We start from the raw sequence: 17,724 nt of genomic DNA, 5'->3' as shown, positions 1-17,724 counted from the left end.
TTCACCCGTGATATTGCTAAATGTTCCCAATTTTTCATATCAACAGGAAAATTCTCTTCTCGTGAGACTCCCCTGCTTCACAGTATAGTTAATGTTATGCTATAGCCTGCTGATAATATGGTTTATCTTAGCATATTAAAAACACCACATAGACATATAAACAATATTATTCACCACAGGGGATCTTTAAAAAAAAAAAAAAAAAAAAAATCACAGTCTGCTAAGACAAAGAGAGACACTAACAGGTAATTATCAAACCACTGTAATCAAATTAGTTTATTAAAAAAATTAAGCACACTATACAAATTCAATACACTCATAATCAGACAAATATATCTTTGAAAATATCAATTAAACAGTACAATTACAACATTACTATATTGAAATGAGACACTGCGTAATAATGCTTACTTAAAATTAAAAATAATTTTTACAAATTGTATCTCTTAAAACCTATCAAAAACATTCAGATAGCTGCAGCATGTGTCCCTCGTAGTGATGATGATGATGTGGCTTCCGTCAACGTGACATCATCCTCACAAATTCTGGAAGGTTGAGTAAGGAAGAATAAAAAGAAAACAGAAGTAGAGTATATAAGGTAAACTGAAATGCAAATATTAGTTGTCCTTATTAATCGATCATTCTCTCACCTTCAAAATCAACCAGTCCGTCCCCATTGAGGTCAGCGTCACGAAGTATATCGTCAATATCCTTGGGATTCAACTGTTCTCCCATCAGCTTTTTCATGGCCTCTCTCAGTTCTGTGACGCTGATTTGCCCATCACCATTGGAGTCGAACTGCACACCGGTAAAATGCTGATAAGGCCACTGATGGCTGCAGTCAACACAGTGGTGTGTGTGTGTGTGTGTGTGTGTGTGTGTGTGTGTGTGTGTGTGTGTGTGTGTGTGTGTGTAAGTGAGTGTGTGTACCTCTTTAAAGGCATCTCTCAGCTCCTTGACTCCGATCATGTCCGCTGTCTCTGCCAGCATTTTGGGGCCCATGAGCTCTACAAAGTCCTCAAAGTCAATTTTACCCCCACCTTAAAAAAATACAGAGTATATGTGACTTTTAACGCCAGTTTTTTTAAAAATCTATTTTTTATCATTCTCTAAATTAATACAAAATGATAAAATTTTATAAACACATTTTATTATTTTTTCTTTAAAAATACAGAGTATGTTTCTTAAAGGTCCCGTTTTTCGTGGTTTTTTGAAGCTTTGATTGTGTTTATAGTGTGCAATATAACATGTGTTCATGTTTCGCGTGTAAAAAAAACACAGTATTTTTCACATAATTTACTTATCTGTATACCGCTGTTTCCACTGTCATAAAAACGGGCTGATGACTTCCTTGTTCTATGAAGTCCCTCCTTCAGAAATACGTAACGAGTTCTGATTGTGCCAGCGGTTCCTGTGTTGTGATTCGACAGCAGTTTAGCGCATCTTGCCCGGAAAGGTCACGCCTCTTACCATAACGTGGAGATGCACGCGCTCAGTGTTATTGTAAACATGTCTTTAATTTTACCCTGTCAATTTGAGCCGGAATCAGACCCGGTGATTGGACTGCGGGATGAAAATAACAGCGTTTCGACGACATGGCGACAAACACACTCTACAAACGCAACTCTTGTGTATTCCTGTGGGCGGAGGTTAGTCAAAGAACTGTTTTAGTGACGTCATTAAAGAAGGAAGTAGAGGGATGTAGTCCAAACTGGCCGTTCGATGTAGGCGACTTCTGTTACATAAAATATCTCGCTTGGCATTGAACTTTGAGCTTTAAAATTTTACAGATTTTATTTATACTCTAACAACAACATTACACACTAACTAAAGTTTGAAACATGGGATCATGAAGAACGGGACCTTTAAACACCAGTTTTTTGTTCTATTTTTTATTTTTCTCTAAATTATTACAAAATGTTTAAATTTTAGGCTATTACATTTTATAATTTTTTTTATCAACAAAACAACTTAAATCAGAAGATTGAAAAGTTTAATTTAAGATTTATGGTATCAGTTCCCATATTATGGTCTCAGACTTTTGAATACAGTGCAATAATATCTGCAATATGCACATTTTGCCACAGATCATAAACGCTCTCTCAGTGATATCACCTATTTGTTGACTCAGTTCAATGAGTTCCATCTCTGTCGGCATGTATCCCATCGTCCGCATGCATTCGCCCAGGTCCCTGCAGTTGATGTATCCTTTGTTCCTATCAAACTCTTTAAATGCTTCTCTTAGTTCTGCATAAACACAAGGAAAGAGATGTTGAAATGCATGAACAGGATGTTTTCCAGTCTGACTCTTGGGTGAGGTGTGTATTTTGTGATGTGAATACCTTCTATCTCTTCTGGCCGCAGTTTCCTGTCCTGTTAAATCAAGAGACATAAGAAAGATGTTAAACACTGATGCACTTGAAGACATGTCTCTGTTTGACATGAGCTCTCTCTCTCTCTCTCTCTCTCTCTCTCTCTGAATCATCAAAACGACTTAGACAAAACACATGGGTAGGTATGTGGAAATGAGAAAATGGGGCAAAATGCGAGTTTGAGAACTGGTTCCAATGTGTAATAATGTAGTGACATGGGTAGTCACTAGATTACACAGTGAAAGTTGCCTGGCAACAGCTAAAAGATAAGGAGATTTGGGGGGGTTTAACTTGAGGAGGGCCCAGGGAAACACGCAAAACATAGAGAGTGGATGAGGTTAGACAGAGTGCCATATGAGAAAATCCCATAGATGATTCTCTTTTCCATTTACAGCTCCATCTATAATACCCATTACCATAGTACACACATGTACGCATAAACTAGTGGATTACATATGCCACAAATCCAGTACAGAATCCTTTCTCATTTAACTGATTATATCATATCTTCACAGTGACCAGGAAAAAGCTTTGTTAAAAATCCATTGTCATTCATCTTAACCAGAGACAATATTTTTTAAATCATTGTTAAATTTAAAGTCAAACAATATATACTTTCATTCAGCATGCATTAACTGATCAAACGTGACAGTAAATACAAGAATTCTATTTCTAATAAATGCTGTTCTTTTGAACTTTCTATTCATCAAAGAATCCTGAAAAAATGTATCAGTTTCAGCACAACTGTTGAAACTGAAGACTAAAATGGCTGCTGAAGATACAGCTTTTCCATCACATATATTTTAAAATATATTCAAATGAAACAGATATTTTAAATTGTAATAATATTTCACAGTATTACTGAATCAAAATAAATGATCAAATAAATGCAGCCTTGCATGGTGCGGTGGATGGATGGGCGGACGTGACTGACAAGAGGGAAAATGCACATGGTTTTTGTTGCCTCTTATAAAACACACCAGGATAATATTTTGCCATGAGTGAAATTACTTTAAAAAGGTTTAATGTAGTCTTATATGAAATAGATTCATGTATTTAGCTTTTAGTTCATTATTATAAAAACTATAAAAACAACCTATAGAGCTATATACAAACGTAATTTCTCGGAAAACATTTTTTTAAACCATGGAATAAGTTTCTTTTAAATATGTTGTGGACAGCCATAGATTTAAATTAAATGAATTTCTGTAACTTAAATCATTCGAGTTAAAATAGCAAATTATTCATATGAGTTCTGCTTAATAAGATTAATTACCCTTTTTAAGTAAAATGAACTTAATTCATTTAGCAATTTTCACCGTTAGGTTTTACAGTGCAAGCATAAAAGTTTTATTTCAAAAACTATCCCAAACAATTGAGCAGTAGTTTTGGACAACGTTTGATGTCTGCTGAACAAATAAGCTTTAGCAGGAAAATGAAACAAACCTGCAAATATCACTTTATTTCCCACTTTAGGATGAAATATCTTTCGATTCTCTTCATGATCTTTAACAACAAACCAGTGGAGGGAGTGAACAAATGTAGTAAAATGATTCACAACAATGATGAGAAAACTGCTGAAATGGTTCAGATGATGTGATCTTTTCTATTAATGCAAGTGGAGAATGTAGATGTTTTAGTTTTTCATAGTACATACGAGCTGTGACTTTGCGAAGCCCTGTCTTAGGAAGATGCATGCTGGTCCGACGATATTATGTAGCATGGTGCAGTTTTGAACGAGTGCATTCAGAGGCTCCTTAAACTCAGAAGTTACTTCATTTTCTCCGTCTGCTTCTCCGGGTGGGCGGGGCCCTGGCGCCACTGGCCCAGCCACTTTACCCTCAGCCACACCCTTAGGGTGGGGCCAAATTTTACTTGAGACATAATCTAATTAAGCACAGTTCAGTCAATTTGTTTGACAATTCGTCCTTAAACTACTCAAGTATTATGATAGTGTTCAAATACTGATTACTTTCTTTTCAAAATATCTAGATTATTAAAATCTTAAAGGGTTAATTCACCAAAAATGAAAATTCTGTCATTAATTACTCACCTTCATGTCGTTCCACACCTGTAAGACTTTCGTTCATCTTTGAAACACAAATTAAGATATTTTTGATGAAATCCAAGAGTTTTTTTTATCCCCACAGAAAGCAACTTAAGTACCACATCGAAGGTCCAGAAAGTTAAAGACATTGTTAAAATAGCCTATGTGACTAGTGGTTCAACATTAATTTTATGAAGCAATGAGAATACTTTTATGTCAGAATGCCGAATCAGTATTGGCCGACTCCTGTGTCAACATCATATGCATGCATTGTGCTGCTCACGTGATCAGCGTCGGCCAATACTGATTAGACGTTCTGAAGTAGAACATGGAAGCGCTGAACGTAAACAGCATAAGAGAATGACAGGGTTGAGAAGAAATTGTTGAATAAAAGTTATTTTTGTTTTGTTTTTGCACACAAAAAGATTCTCGTCACTTCATAACATTAAGGTTGAACCACTGTAGTCACTTTGACTATTTTAACAATGTTTTTACTACTTTTCTGGACCTTGAATGTGGTAATTACATTGCTTTCTATGGGGGATAAAAAACCTCTGGGATTTCCTCAAAAATATCTTAATTTGTGTTCCGAAGATGAATGAAGGTCTTACGGGTGTGGAACGACATGAGGGTGAATAATTAATGACAGAAATTTCATTTTTAAGTGAACTAACCCTTTAAAGTCTCATTTCAATATTATATTTAACACAGAAACACAGTTAACACAGACACACAGGTCCTGACCTTTAAATAGGTTTCTCTTACCTTCTTCATTTTGTTTTTCATTGAAGGTTTTGTGCAGTTTCCCATGCCTTAATCCTCAGTGAAGATGTTTCCCACCTCCTCTCTTACGTCCTTTTTATATAATTAATTTATAGAGTGGGTGACAATACAACACTCACCTGCTTCCATATTAAGCTACTTAAAGTCCACGTTGTTTAGTTACTAAAAGCTAAAACCCAACCTAACAAATGTCTCTTTAACCCTTGCATTCTTTCTAATCTCAGACCCTCTCCTAACTATCAATCAAAGCAAAACTCAATCAACACTAATGTTTCATAGAACAAGCATACTTCTCCCAATTCTTGCCATCTTCACATCTCGTTTAAAAAAATCTCCATGCTTCTTTCCTCTCTTCCCTATCCACTCACTTTCCTCACAGATTGCGGTCCCATGCAAATGATTTCATTTGCGAGCTGAAAGAGAGAGATGCGGAGCGGGAGGGGAGGTATGGGGAGGGTGAGAATTAGACGAGAAAACGAGAAGCTTTTTTAATCTCTCCCCCATTTCAGATTAAAGACGGAGAGACATGGGATGATGTACAGACTGAGAGCACATGGAGATTTGAGGAACAGAGGAGAAACAAATATTAAGTGCAAGAAAGAGCAGTGGTCGATTAATCGGGCGATATTCAGCTAGTTTGCTTTTTCCCAATGACTAGGTTTCCTTATTGTGCAAAATAAGTGTGCATTTAATTCACTCAAAATCCGTATTGCTCAACATTAAATTATCATTAAATGATTAAATGTAAACATTTTATTTTGAATATGCTTTGATGTCTGAGACCACTTCGAAAATCTGAGATTCAAAATTTCATTAAAACAAAGTTTGAGGACAAAGAAACGTTATATAAAATTAAGAAAAAAAACAACAACTATATTCTGTGCCATTTCTAGACAAAATGTGTGGCATTGATCATGTACAGACTATTCTGTTTAGATAATTTCAAATCATGCTAGAAAACATAATCATTCGGTTTTGCATAAGAGTTCATGCATCACGAGTGCAGCTGTTATTAAAAGCAAAAGAAAAAAAAAGACAAATCAAATACTAAGACATTCTGAAATTCATGTTTTTTACTTCAACTATTCACTAACATTTTTTGTACTCAAAATATAATTTTTAATTAAAAATTGCTGCATTTCATGGTCATTATAGCTGCCATCAGCCAAATGGATACTATCAGTATCAGCCATATAAAACAAAACATACTAGTAGACCACTAAAAAAGTGCTTAGCTTGTAACGTTACTAAGAGACAAATGAAGAATACAGGAGGTTAAAAGCGAGACTGATTGTCTTTTCAACATGGGGTGAAAGTTGTGTGTGTGTGATAATCCCAGACTAATCAAAACACACCTTTGGGCAGACGAACAGAGAACCACTCTTTAATCCGCACTCATATTTTAGTAAAACCCTGTGACATTGCCCTGTGTTACCAGCCTGCCAGAATGATAATCTACTCTAATCCACACACACATGCACGCTTGAGTATTAAACTGTGTTTCTGTGCCAACATTGGGGTTTGTTGTTTAAAAAAAAACCATCAGCAAATAGATAAATGCTACTCTCTTTATTGTATAACATTGTGTATAATAACAATGTGATGCATTTGTGGTGTGTATGAGGAAGAATTTGTTTGAGTCTGCATGTTTGGGCCAAAAGATTACAGTCGAGTCAGATGAGGTCACTCTATGAGCAGCTGAGCACTGTGGGACTGTGGAGTCCCAGATGTGAGTTCACAAGCTGCTGCATGTGTAATAGCAATCATATAGAGTTCTGCGTGTGTATTGACAGAGAGGACAGAAGAAAAATAATCCATTCAGGTTATGCTGCTATAATCAGTGTTTTTTTTCTTAGCTATCAGAGTTGGCAAAAAGCAATACACACATGTGCACATAATATACAAAAATTGTTGTTCAAGAACAAGGATCTTAAAGTGGCCACTAGGAGGGGCTGGAGGTCTGCGAAAAATTAGAAAGGAAAGATTTTACAAAATGTTTTTGAGGTCTGTTAACTTAAAATAATTATCAAATATGTTTAATGCAATAATTAAAAAAACAGTACTCTGGAACAATATGTATTGTAAAAAAATGTTTTTAAATAATCTGAATTAAACTGAAAATGTTTTTCTACATCTGGGGTCAGTAAGATTTTTTAATGTTTTAAAAGAAGTATCTTCTGCTCACCAAGGCTGCATTTATTTGATTAAAAATACAAACAAAAACAGTAATATTGTGAAATATTATTCCAATTTAAAACAGCTGTTTTCTATGTCAATATACAGTAAAGTGTAATTTATTCCTGTGATCAAAGCTGAATTTTCAGCATCATTACTTCAGTCTTCAGTGTCACATGATCCTTCAGAAATCAATCTAATATGATGATTTGATGCTCAAGTAACATTCATTATTATTATCAATGTTGAAAACAGTTGTGTACAAATTTTTTTCAAAATTCTTTGATGAATAGAAAGTTCAAAAGAACAGCATTTATTTAAAATAGAATATTTTCTAACATTATAATTGTACTTTACTGTAACTTTTGATCAGTTTAACTCATCCTTGATGAATAAAAGTATTTATTCATTTTATTTCTATCCCCCCAAAAATAAAATTAAAATCCTTACTGACCCCAAACTTTTGAACGGTAGTGTTTAATGTCACAAAAGATTTAGATTTCAGACAAATGCTGTTCTTTTGAACTTTCTATTCATCATAGCATCATGAAATAAAAATGTAAATAACTGTTTTCAACATTGATAATAATCATAAATGTTTCTTGAGCATCAAATCATCACATTAGATTGATTTCTGAAGGATCATGTGATACTGAAGACTGGAGTAATGATGCTGAAAATTCAGCTTTGATCACAGGAATAAATTACACTTTACTGTATATTGACATAGAAAACAGCTGCTTTAAATTGGAATAATATTTCACAATATTACTGTTTTTGTTTGTATTTTTAATCAAATAAATGCAGCCTTGGTGAGCAGAAGATTCTTCTTTTAAAACATTAAAAAATCTTATACTGACCCCAAACTTTTGAACGGTAGTGTAAATCTAATAAAAAGTAGAAAAAGACAGTCAACTTAATTCAAATAAATAAATATTTTAATAATTTGCTTCAATACAGTAACAAATATTAGCAAAAAAGTTTGTTGTCTTTCTAATAACACTTTTTTTCTCACTTATTACAAATGGATCTTTACATGTGCATGAAAATCTAAAGATACTTTTATGTTTTAGAAACTGGGTCCCTCAAAATCATCTTATTTGGGGGTCCTTGGCCTCAAAAAGGTTTGAAAGCCCCCTTTTTAAACTATGCGATCTTTAAAACTGCATTAATAGCTATATAGAATAGAGCTGGGTAAAAAATATCGACTCTCATTTTTACGAACCGATATCGATTCTTAAATCCCAAGAATCGATTAGTCTGTTTTCAGAACGTGAAAATTCCATATTCAGTGACCATAAACTCATTAGTCAGCTAGAAAAATTAATTATGTTACATACTCATAATTTTTAACATTCTTCAATATGCATGTTTAAATAAATCAGTTATGACAGCGACGATTTAAATGTTTATATTTAAAAAAAAACGAATTGGAGTAGAAATATGATTATGTAATTCTAATCTTTATTTATTATAAAAAAAAACATAATTGAGTGTAATTTAAGTGTTTGTATATAAATAAGTTATTTTCCTTTAATATTATAGTAATGTAGTACCAACTGACTCCCATGTGTAGTTTACAGCATTAGTTGAGAGATTTTTTCCTCTAGAAAATTTGCCATGTACGGTTTCTGATATACTACATCCAAAATAATCAATATCGAATTGAAATCAGAATCGAATCGCAAGCTTGTGAAAATCCATGGTTATAAAAATGCTTTTATATGTTGCAATGGTTCAATAGGCTGAGTTGGAAAACAAAACCTAGCTATCAACCTCTCGGTAGTTTGAGTCCCTTTGTTTTTGAAGAATGCCATATGTGTAGCAGAGATTATTAAATCGATTTTGAAATAAAACACTCTCTTTTGCTTACCCTCCCATTTAAGTGGAGAGTAACTCACGTATCCAGTTCAGATCCTCTGCTTTATTTATTGACTTAAAGATAATCAGATGTCAGATTAGTCAACCTAAACTATGTTAACCCTTTTATCTAACAATACCCATTCTCAGGTGACTTAAACTAATGGATAGAGTTTCAGTGAATGCTCTAATGAAAATTACTGTGCAAATGTAAGCTAAAAATACCAACGTAACCTGTAATAGTTCATTCTTTTTTCAGTACTTTTGACTAAGCACAAGCAAGAAAAGATGTTAATTAAATTCAGCTTAGGCAATGACTCAGTAAATGCATGATCCTAAATGAGTTTGTAGCTATCCATGTCTCCAAGTCAATTAAATAATTATGAGAATAACAAACAACGATCCCTCTTCCAGAAAGGTGAGTGGGCAAGATTGGGTTTCTAGTATGCTCACCACTGGTGATTCAAGCTCAATATCCAATGATTACCACTGGATGCAAGGTTATCCTAGTGTGGGAATGCAACACCACAAGGCTAAGACCAGGTCGTGAGCAGATGAACCATGAGGGGACAGATGCGCTTGTTAGGACAGCTCCTTGACCTGTCGTCTTGTGCCTGGTTCAACCTAACCACCTATCTGCTAATGAAGTTTGGGATACAAGTACCTTCCCAGAACATAAACATCATACATCTGAAAATGGGCCAACATGTTTCATGTGGTAGCATCTAAATTAACTGGTTTTAGTCAAGTAAAAAAATACAGTTTATGATTGAACAGGTTATTATCAGTGTTGGGGAAAGTTACTATTAAAAGTAATGCATTACAGTATTGCATTACTCCCTAAAAAAGTAACTAATTGCGATACTTAGTTACTTTTTATGAAAAGTAATGTGTTACAATACTTTTGTGTTACTTTTTCTCACCTGGGCTGGGCTTGCTTGTTTGTTTTTAACAAAAAAAAAAAAAAAAAAATTATATATATATATATATATATATATATATATATTTGGCAAATGTAATGGCCCTTTCACACCAAAAGTGAAATGAATAAGCCTCAGGCTGAAGGAAATGCATATTTATGCCTTTACAGTAGAGGGCGCTGCTCAAACAAACCTTTCAGCTGTGCTGCCATTCTGGATTAAAGAAGAATAGGATACAGGAGAAGGAAGTTCAACACTCTTATTTCTAAATCTAATCTAAAGTCATTTTTGCTTATTAGTATGGTTGAATTAGATCACTGAAGGTCAGCTGCAAAGACACTGGTTAAATAAGTGAGATTAAATACATAAAGTGTATTTGTGTAATTCAATATAGTTAAATATTACAGGTTTGCATAAAATTCTGAGATTGCATTTCACTGTTTTTATTCATTTTGAATGTTTTCATGCAAGTGAGATGAGTAAATGCATGTTCACATTTAGTCTAGAACTACAATAACCATCATGTTCACAAGCGCACACAACACCTCTGCACTTTATTTCTCTCAACATGGAGTCAGGGGAGCTCTCAGTCAATAAATGTGAAAAGTATGTTACTTATTTGAAAAAGTAACTTTTCAAGACTAACTTTTAGATATTTTGTAAATTGAAAAAGTAATATGTTACTTTACTAGTTACTTGAAAAAGTAATCTGATTACATAACTCAAGTTATTGTAATGCATTACTCCCATCTCTGGTCATTATCATGAACTAAAATTAAAAGCTGAAATAACTACTACCCAGTGTTGGGGGTAACGAGTTACAAAGTAACGGATTACAGTAACGATATTACTTTTTTGGGTAACGAAGTAAAGTAACGCATTACATTAATAATATTGGTAACTACACTACTTTACTAGACTATAGGAACGCGCTTTCCTTCGTTACCCAAGCCGTGTTTGCCTGTGTGTAAAGTTCTGTCTGTTTAAGTGGTGCGTGCATGCGTGTGCCTGTATGTGTGCCGTTGCCATAGAGATCGATTTGACTTAGCTGCTGGAGCTGGAAATGGAGATGGAGACAGGGGGTTTCAGCAGGCCCGGCGCCACGAGGGGGCAAAAGGGGGCATATTGCCCCCTCAGATCTGATTTGTGCCCCCTCAGTTTCAATTTGTCTCCTTTCACCCGATCGATTTCAACTTTTTTAACGTGTACGATAACACCGGTGTGATAAGAACGTTCAATACGCTAAATTCAAACCTGCTTTCCCGCTGCTGGCGCTGAGCCAGAGATTGACGCGCTCTGTGCTTTTCATATTTCACAACTAAGTTTTCAACCACATGTTTATTTGAGGTTTCAGATGTTTGAATGAGGACTAAGCTATATATAAAAAAAGACATTGATAGTTTGTTAAATGCAGATTCCATACACTCATATGGAAGCTGCGATAATCCTTTAAATTATAATTTGACGAAGTTGTTTATTCATATCAGATACAATGCGTATGAAACAAAGTTTACTCTCTCATCCCAGTTCACCAGCCACTTACGTTTATTTCAGGAAAAATTGATGAATTTATGTAATGTAAACAGATACAGATACCGACAGATACTCTGTTTTATCAACTAACATGATCATTATAGGTGTTTAAACAAAACGCATTCACTTCCACATATATGACAATCGGAAAATATCATATAATTCATGATATAGCCTAGTTAACAAGTGTGAATATTTTTAAAAGGAAAAACAAAATAAACGCGATACCTGTCACTTGGCTGCATGACGCGTCGCCAGAATGAATGTAAATAATGTTCTAAAATAGACTAAATAGACTAAATAATATTCAAATAAAAAAATCTAAATTTGGTTAACAAAACTTAATATTTTATTTCTTTATTTTGCATGTGACCATTCAGTTACAGAACTGAACGCGTCTGCTCAATTCAAAGAGGGCTGAACGAGAGTCGCACCTAACTTTGCCCATTTCGCCTCACCTTTGACTGAGCGCCTATTTAAGCGAGTTTGTCATTGATTGTATTGTTTTGTTGTTGGGTTTTTTTTAATTAAGAATAATAATAAACTCATCATTAATGAACCCATCATTAAAATGCATTCACGGTCGTTCATAACCGTGCGTGTCCACTGGCGCGGTGCCGTTATGAATGCCCGTGCGGCCGTGAGCATTATACTTTCACTTTTGAATTAGCGATTCAAAGCCTGTGTTTTGAAACTTGTGTGTTGACACCATTTTAAAATGACCCCACCATAGCCTTCTTTATTTCTGTTGTTTACGGTGAGGCATATTTCTTTGTGCAGACGGGGTTATTGTTCTTTCATATGGTTCAATATTTATACAATAAACTCTATGCAGAAAGATTAAGTGATGATAGGGCTATGATGTTTGTCCATGTATCTACACGGTAAATTAAGAAAAAGTCAAGTAAAGTAATAAGTAGTGAAGTTACTTTTCAAATGCAGTAACTAGTAAAGTAATCTCATTACAATTTACAGAAGTAACTAGTAACTAGTAACTAATTACATTTTTTGAGTAACTACCCCAACACTGCTACTACCATTAGTACCAACCACTAACTACCATTAAACTGATGTTTTGACATGTTTTATTTCTTATGGGGATGAATCACTATATATACCATTATACCATTTAATCAAACTAAATGTTGGGTCTGAACTTTCAAGATTTGAAGATTTTCAAGTTTGTGTTCAACTGTTAATGTTACAGGAAGAGTCAATTAGAATAGAAGAGAAATGAGTTGGCAGAGCTCGGCAAGGCACCTACTGTATCATGTATCAACAATGTTACATAACAGCAAGGTCAAGGAATACCCATCAGACTAAAGATCGGCTAGGGCCCTTTAACAGTGTAATGGGGTCTTTGGTGCAGTGTTGTAATAGTTTGATCACTCATAGTTTTAGTCACTCTAGTCCTATCAAACATATAAAATTTACTTTCATTTATTTTGCAGAACTGAAGGTAGTAGACCACTAAAAGACTGCTGTAGGTATGAAATGGCGACGTGTGAATGAGATATGAATGGTGACCTGCAGGGGGTGCTCTTGTGTAGTCTTACTTGGCCAAAAACAGACTCAACGATAGGTACGAGGTCGAGTTCCACCTTCTCCTTAGATTCCTCAGTCTCAAGAGGCTCCTCTTCAATTTCCTCTGCGCCATCTTCATCTCTGCTGGGAGGATGGATGGGCTGATTCTTTCGCTGTCCCATTTTAGGTCTTACATTACCGTTGAAGACATCCACCACACCCATTTCACCTTGCTTCCTCTGTTTCTCCACCTTCTTCTTGATTGCGGCCTGAACCTGTAAGAAGGCACAGAAGGTTAGACATCCTAAACCAAGCTGATGATTAGGCTAATCAGCAACTGGTGACTAATTATAATGATAATTGCAATTATAAGTTACATAGACCTTAGTCAGGGTAGCGCCATATTTAATTTTTGACAGGAATGAAAACAAGGCTGTGAAGTGTTTTCACTACTTGTGTTGTTTACCAACATCATCATGTTGTTTACTACGGAAGAGGATTAGGGCCAAAAAAGTCGTTAAATTGCGAGAACAAATTCGTTAAATTACGAATTTGTTCTCATAATTTAACAACTTTTTTCTCATAATTTAATGACTATTCTCAACATTTTATCTCGACTTTTTTTCTCGAAATTTAACAACTTTTTTTCTCATAATTTAACAAATTTGTTCTCATAATCTAACGACTTTTTTCTCGTAATTTAATGACTTTATTCTCAACATTTTATCTCGACTTTTTTCTTGAAATTTAACGAGTTTTTTCTCATAATTTAACAAGTTTATTCTCAACATTTTATCTCGACTTTTTTCTCGCAATTTAACGAGTTTATTCTCAACATTTTATCTCGACATTTTTCTTGAAATTTAATGACTTTTTTCTCGTAATTTAATGACTTTATTCTCAACATTTTATCTCGACTTTTTTCTTGAAATTTAATGACTTTTTTCTCGTAATTTAATGACTTTATTCTCAACATTTTATCTCGACTTTTTTTCTCGAAATTTAACGACTTTTTTTCTCATAATTTAACAAATTTGTTCTCATAATCTAACGACTTTTTTCTCGTAATTTAATGACTTTATTCTCAACATTTTATCTCGACTTTTTTCTTGAAATTTAACGAGTTTTTTCTCATAATTTAACAAGTTTATTCTCAACATTTTATCTCGACATTTTTCTTGAAATTTAATGACTTTTTTCTCGTAATTTAACGAGTTTATTCTCAACATTTTATCTCGACATTTTTCTTGAAATTTAATGACTTTTTTCTCGTAATTTAATGACTTTATTCTCAACATTTTATCTCGACCTTTTTTTCGAAATTTAACGAGTTTTTTCTCGTAATTTAACGAGTTTATTCTCAACATTTTATCTCGACTTTTTTTCTCGAAATTTAACGACTTTTTTTCTCATAATTTAACAAATTTGTTCTCATAATCTAACGACTTTTTTCTCGTAATTTAATGACTTTATTCTCAACATTTTATCTCGACTTTTTTCTTGAAATTTAACGAGTTTTTTCTCATAATTTAACAAGTTTATTCTCAACATTTTATCTCGACTTTTTTCTCGTAATTTAACGAGTTTATTCTCAACATTTTATCTCGACATTTTCTTGAAATTTAATGACTTTTTTCTCGTAATTTAACGAGTTTATTCTCAACATTTTATCTCGACCTTTTTCTCGAAATTTAACGAGTTTTTTCTCGTAATTTAACGAGTTTATTCTCAACATTTTATCTCGACTTTTTTCTTGAAATTTAACGAGTTTTTTCTCGTAATTTAACAAGTTTATTCTCAACATTTTATCTCGACTTTTTTCTTGAAATTTAATGAGTTTTTTCTCATAATTTAACAAGTTTATTCTCAACATTTTATCTCGACTTTTTTCTTGAAATGTAATGACTTTTTTCTCGTAATTTAATGACTTTATTCTCAACATTTTATCTCGACTTTTTTCTTGAAATTTAACGAGTTTTTTCTCGTAATTTAACAAGTTTATTCTCAACATTTTATCTCGACTTTTTTCTTGAAATTTAATGATTTTTTTCTCGTAATTTAATGACTTTATTCTCAACATTTTATCTCAACTTTTTTCTCGAAATTTAACGAGTTTTTTCTCGAAATTGAACAACTTTAATGTCGAGATGGTTTTATTTTTTTATTATTGCTTGGCCCTAATCCTCTTCCGTAGTTTACCAACTATTTTTCCAGAAGACTTTCAGCAGACAAAAACTCAATGAAACCATTTTGAAACTTGTGAGTTTTGAATATGAATGTGATTTAGAACCTTATACAGCACATGCCAAAGTAAAGACTGTAAGTCTATCCCACACAGCGCAATTTTCAGTGTAAAGTTAAATATGGCGCTACCCTTACTAAGATTTGTAAAGGGAGTGATCAGATCACTGGCTGGTAATTGTGGGTGGAGCTAAAACTCATCAAGATTTGACTCATAGCTTCTAATTTAAATGAGCCAATCAAAGTTGACTATACTGTTTGTACTGTAATGTAGACAATAGGTGTGTTCGACTTGAAGTGGTGCTGTGCAGACCGATTGGTGTATGACATCATTGTACCACGAAAGCAATTTCGAAAGCATAAGGATGTCATACAATGATGGTCTGTGCAGCGCCGCTTCAAGTTGAACACATCTAATGTAAACACATAATTTTACTTTTTAACTATTTATCCAGCATAATTAAAGTGGCTGTGTACATATTAAACTTTAATGTTAACAGTGAAGTAAGTTCAATCTAAATCTGCAGTAAACAGAATAGGCCAAAAAAAAAGATTATTTTTAAACAGGTTTACAGAACAATCCCTCCGTCTCCCATTGGTCGGTCAAAAAGATATGCCCGCCCCAAAACTTATGTCATTGATTGTGCCAATGTTGCTACGCCAGACTGGTCAGAGTGATCAAACAAACAGAGCAATGTTTTTATAGTGCCAAAGAGTTTACGCTTTTTATGGAAATCAATCTACCAATGGTTTACGTATAGTAGTTGTCTGTGCATACTAAGTCGGGATAAAAGAAACATTTTAACATTGCAAAAATCCCAATTTACCTTTAAGCAGATTATATTCAGAGCTGGACTTAAAGACAAAAATCAATGTCTAGAAATCCAAAAAAAAGCACACACATGCATGACTCTACCTGTTTCGCTGTTCTCTCCGGTGGAGCGCTCATGCCGCCGGTACTACCTGCCCCTCCTGCTGATCCCTCTCGAATAATCATGAACATCCCTGCAACAATGGCACGCTCTCTCTTTCTCTTCCTCTTCTTTCTCTCTCTCTCTCTTGCAGTAAGACAACACCTGTTTTACCCCTCCCAGTATGGGCCTGTCAGAGGTTTCCTCCGTGCAACTACAATTGCTACTCTCCTGTGAATTTCTCAGAACTGTATTCAGTAACTCAAGCTGAATTAGGAAGACCTGATAAATGTGGTAATGTTTCTTCAAAATTCAAAAGAAATCAGTTTAAACCTCTTTCTGCTTTGCCACATATTTCATTCTATATTGATGCATATGTTTCTCCCCATCTGACTCAGACGTCTGCTCCTCTGTAGAAGTCCACAGTTTGTCATCCGTCTCTCTGCCCATGGGCTGTTTTATCCGGCAGGGCAAAGAAAGACAGAAGGATACCATGTCTGTTTTTTGCCCTTCTAACATTCAGAAGGTGACACTCTATCCATCCGATACCTCTCTCTCCTTATCTTTCGTTTGCCCTTTTCTGTCTAGGCTGTATTCTAAAGTGCATTGGATTGGTAAGATAAGGGGTTTCTGTGTTAGTAGTTAAAAAAACAACAAAGTTTTTATATGAAATCTCACACACATAACCTGTACACACCGTTTTTGCTGTCCCTATGGAAATGGAAGATCAACTTTTTTATATCAAGAAATCATTTATTTCAGAAAATGAAGGCTTTAACTGATTTGGAATAAGGTGCAGAATTTAAACTGAAATTGGCAATGCTATCTAATTTATTTATTTAAATTCAATGCTAATTCTGTTTTGTCAGCTATTTTCTGCTTGTTCTTTTTGTTTTTTTATTTAGTTATTTGAAATTTGCTTCTGTATTTTACAGCACTTTCAGGCAATTTTTTGTTTTCTGCTGCCTCAATTTTATTACAATATTAATTGTTTAATTTATTTTACATGATTAAATATTATTATTGTACAACAAACATCAACAATAAACCACAAGCTTTTGTGCAGTGATCTCTGTCCTGTTATCTAAACCTAGATCTGTTCGTATCTGATGCCACAGCAATCAACCTCTATTTCTTATTATTCTCTTACTGGATCTGTTACTGGAGTCATGTGAAAAGGACTTTTAAGTAAGCTTCCAGGAAATCTAAATTGAACACGTTTAAGCAGACAAGTATTGTGGATGAAAATGTGACTTACATTAGGTGAGACTGAAATGTGAAATATTTTTACAACAGAATTCAATTTCTGCTGTAAAGCAGCTCTAAAAAGAAGTGTCATTGTTCAGCTGAAGTCAGTT

General features: G+C 34.1%; 1 protein-coding gene across 1 annotated transcript; it reads right to left on the bottom strand.

Moving 5' to 3' along the window:
• Positions 1 to 249: 249 nt before the first annotated feature.
• Positions 250 to 16,558, bottom strand: cabp2b (calcium binding protein 2b). The gene is made up of 7 exons (XM_048176041.1): positions 16,372 to 16,558; positions 13,247 to 13,489; positions 2,343 to 2,373; positions 2,116 to 2,247; positions 931 to 1,040; positions 651 to 798; positions 250 to 545 (listed from the first exon to the last, which is right to left on the bottom strand). Exons 1-7 carry the CDS (start codon positions 16,456 to 16,458, stop codon positions 520 to 522), a joined length of 777 nt encoding a protein of 258 aa, XP_048031998.1. The 5' UTR covers positions 16,459 to 16,558; the 3' UTR covers positions 250 to 519.
• Between the last annotated feature and the right edge of the window lie 1,166 nt (positions 16,559 to 17,724).

Source organism: Megalobrama amblycephala, linkage group LG23 (genome assembly GCF_018812025.1).
Source record: "Megalobrama amblycephala isolate DHTTF-2021 linkage group LG23, ASM1881202v1, whole genome shotgun sequence".
In the NCBI taxonomy this organism is placed as follows: domain Eukaryota; kingdom Metazoa; phylum Chordata; class Actinopteri; order Cypriniformes; family Xenocyprididae; genus Megalobrama; species Megalobrama amblycephala.
Note: the sequence above shows the minus strand (reverse complement) of the source record. Positions and strands in the feature narration are given on the sequence as shown.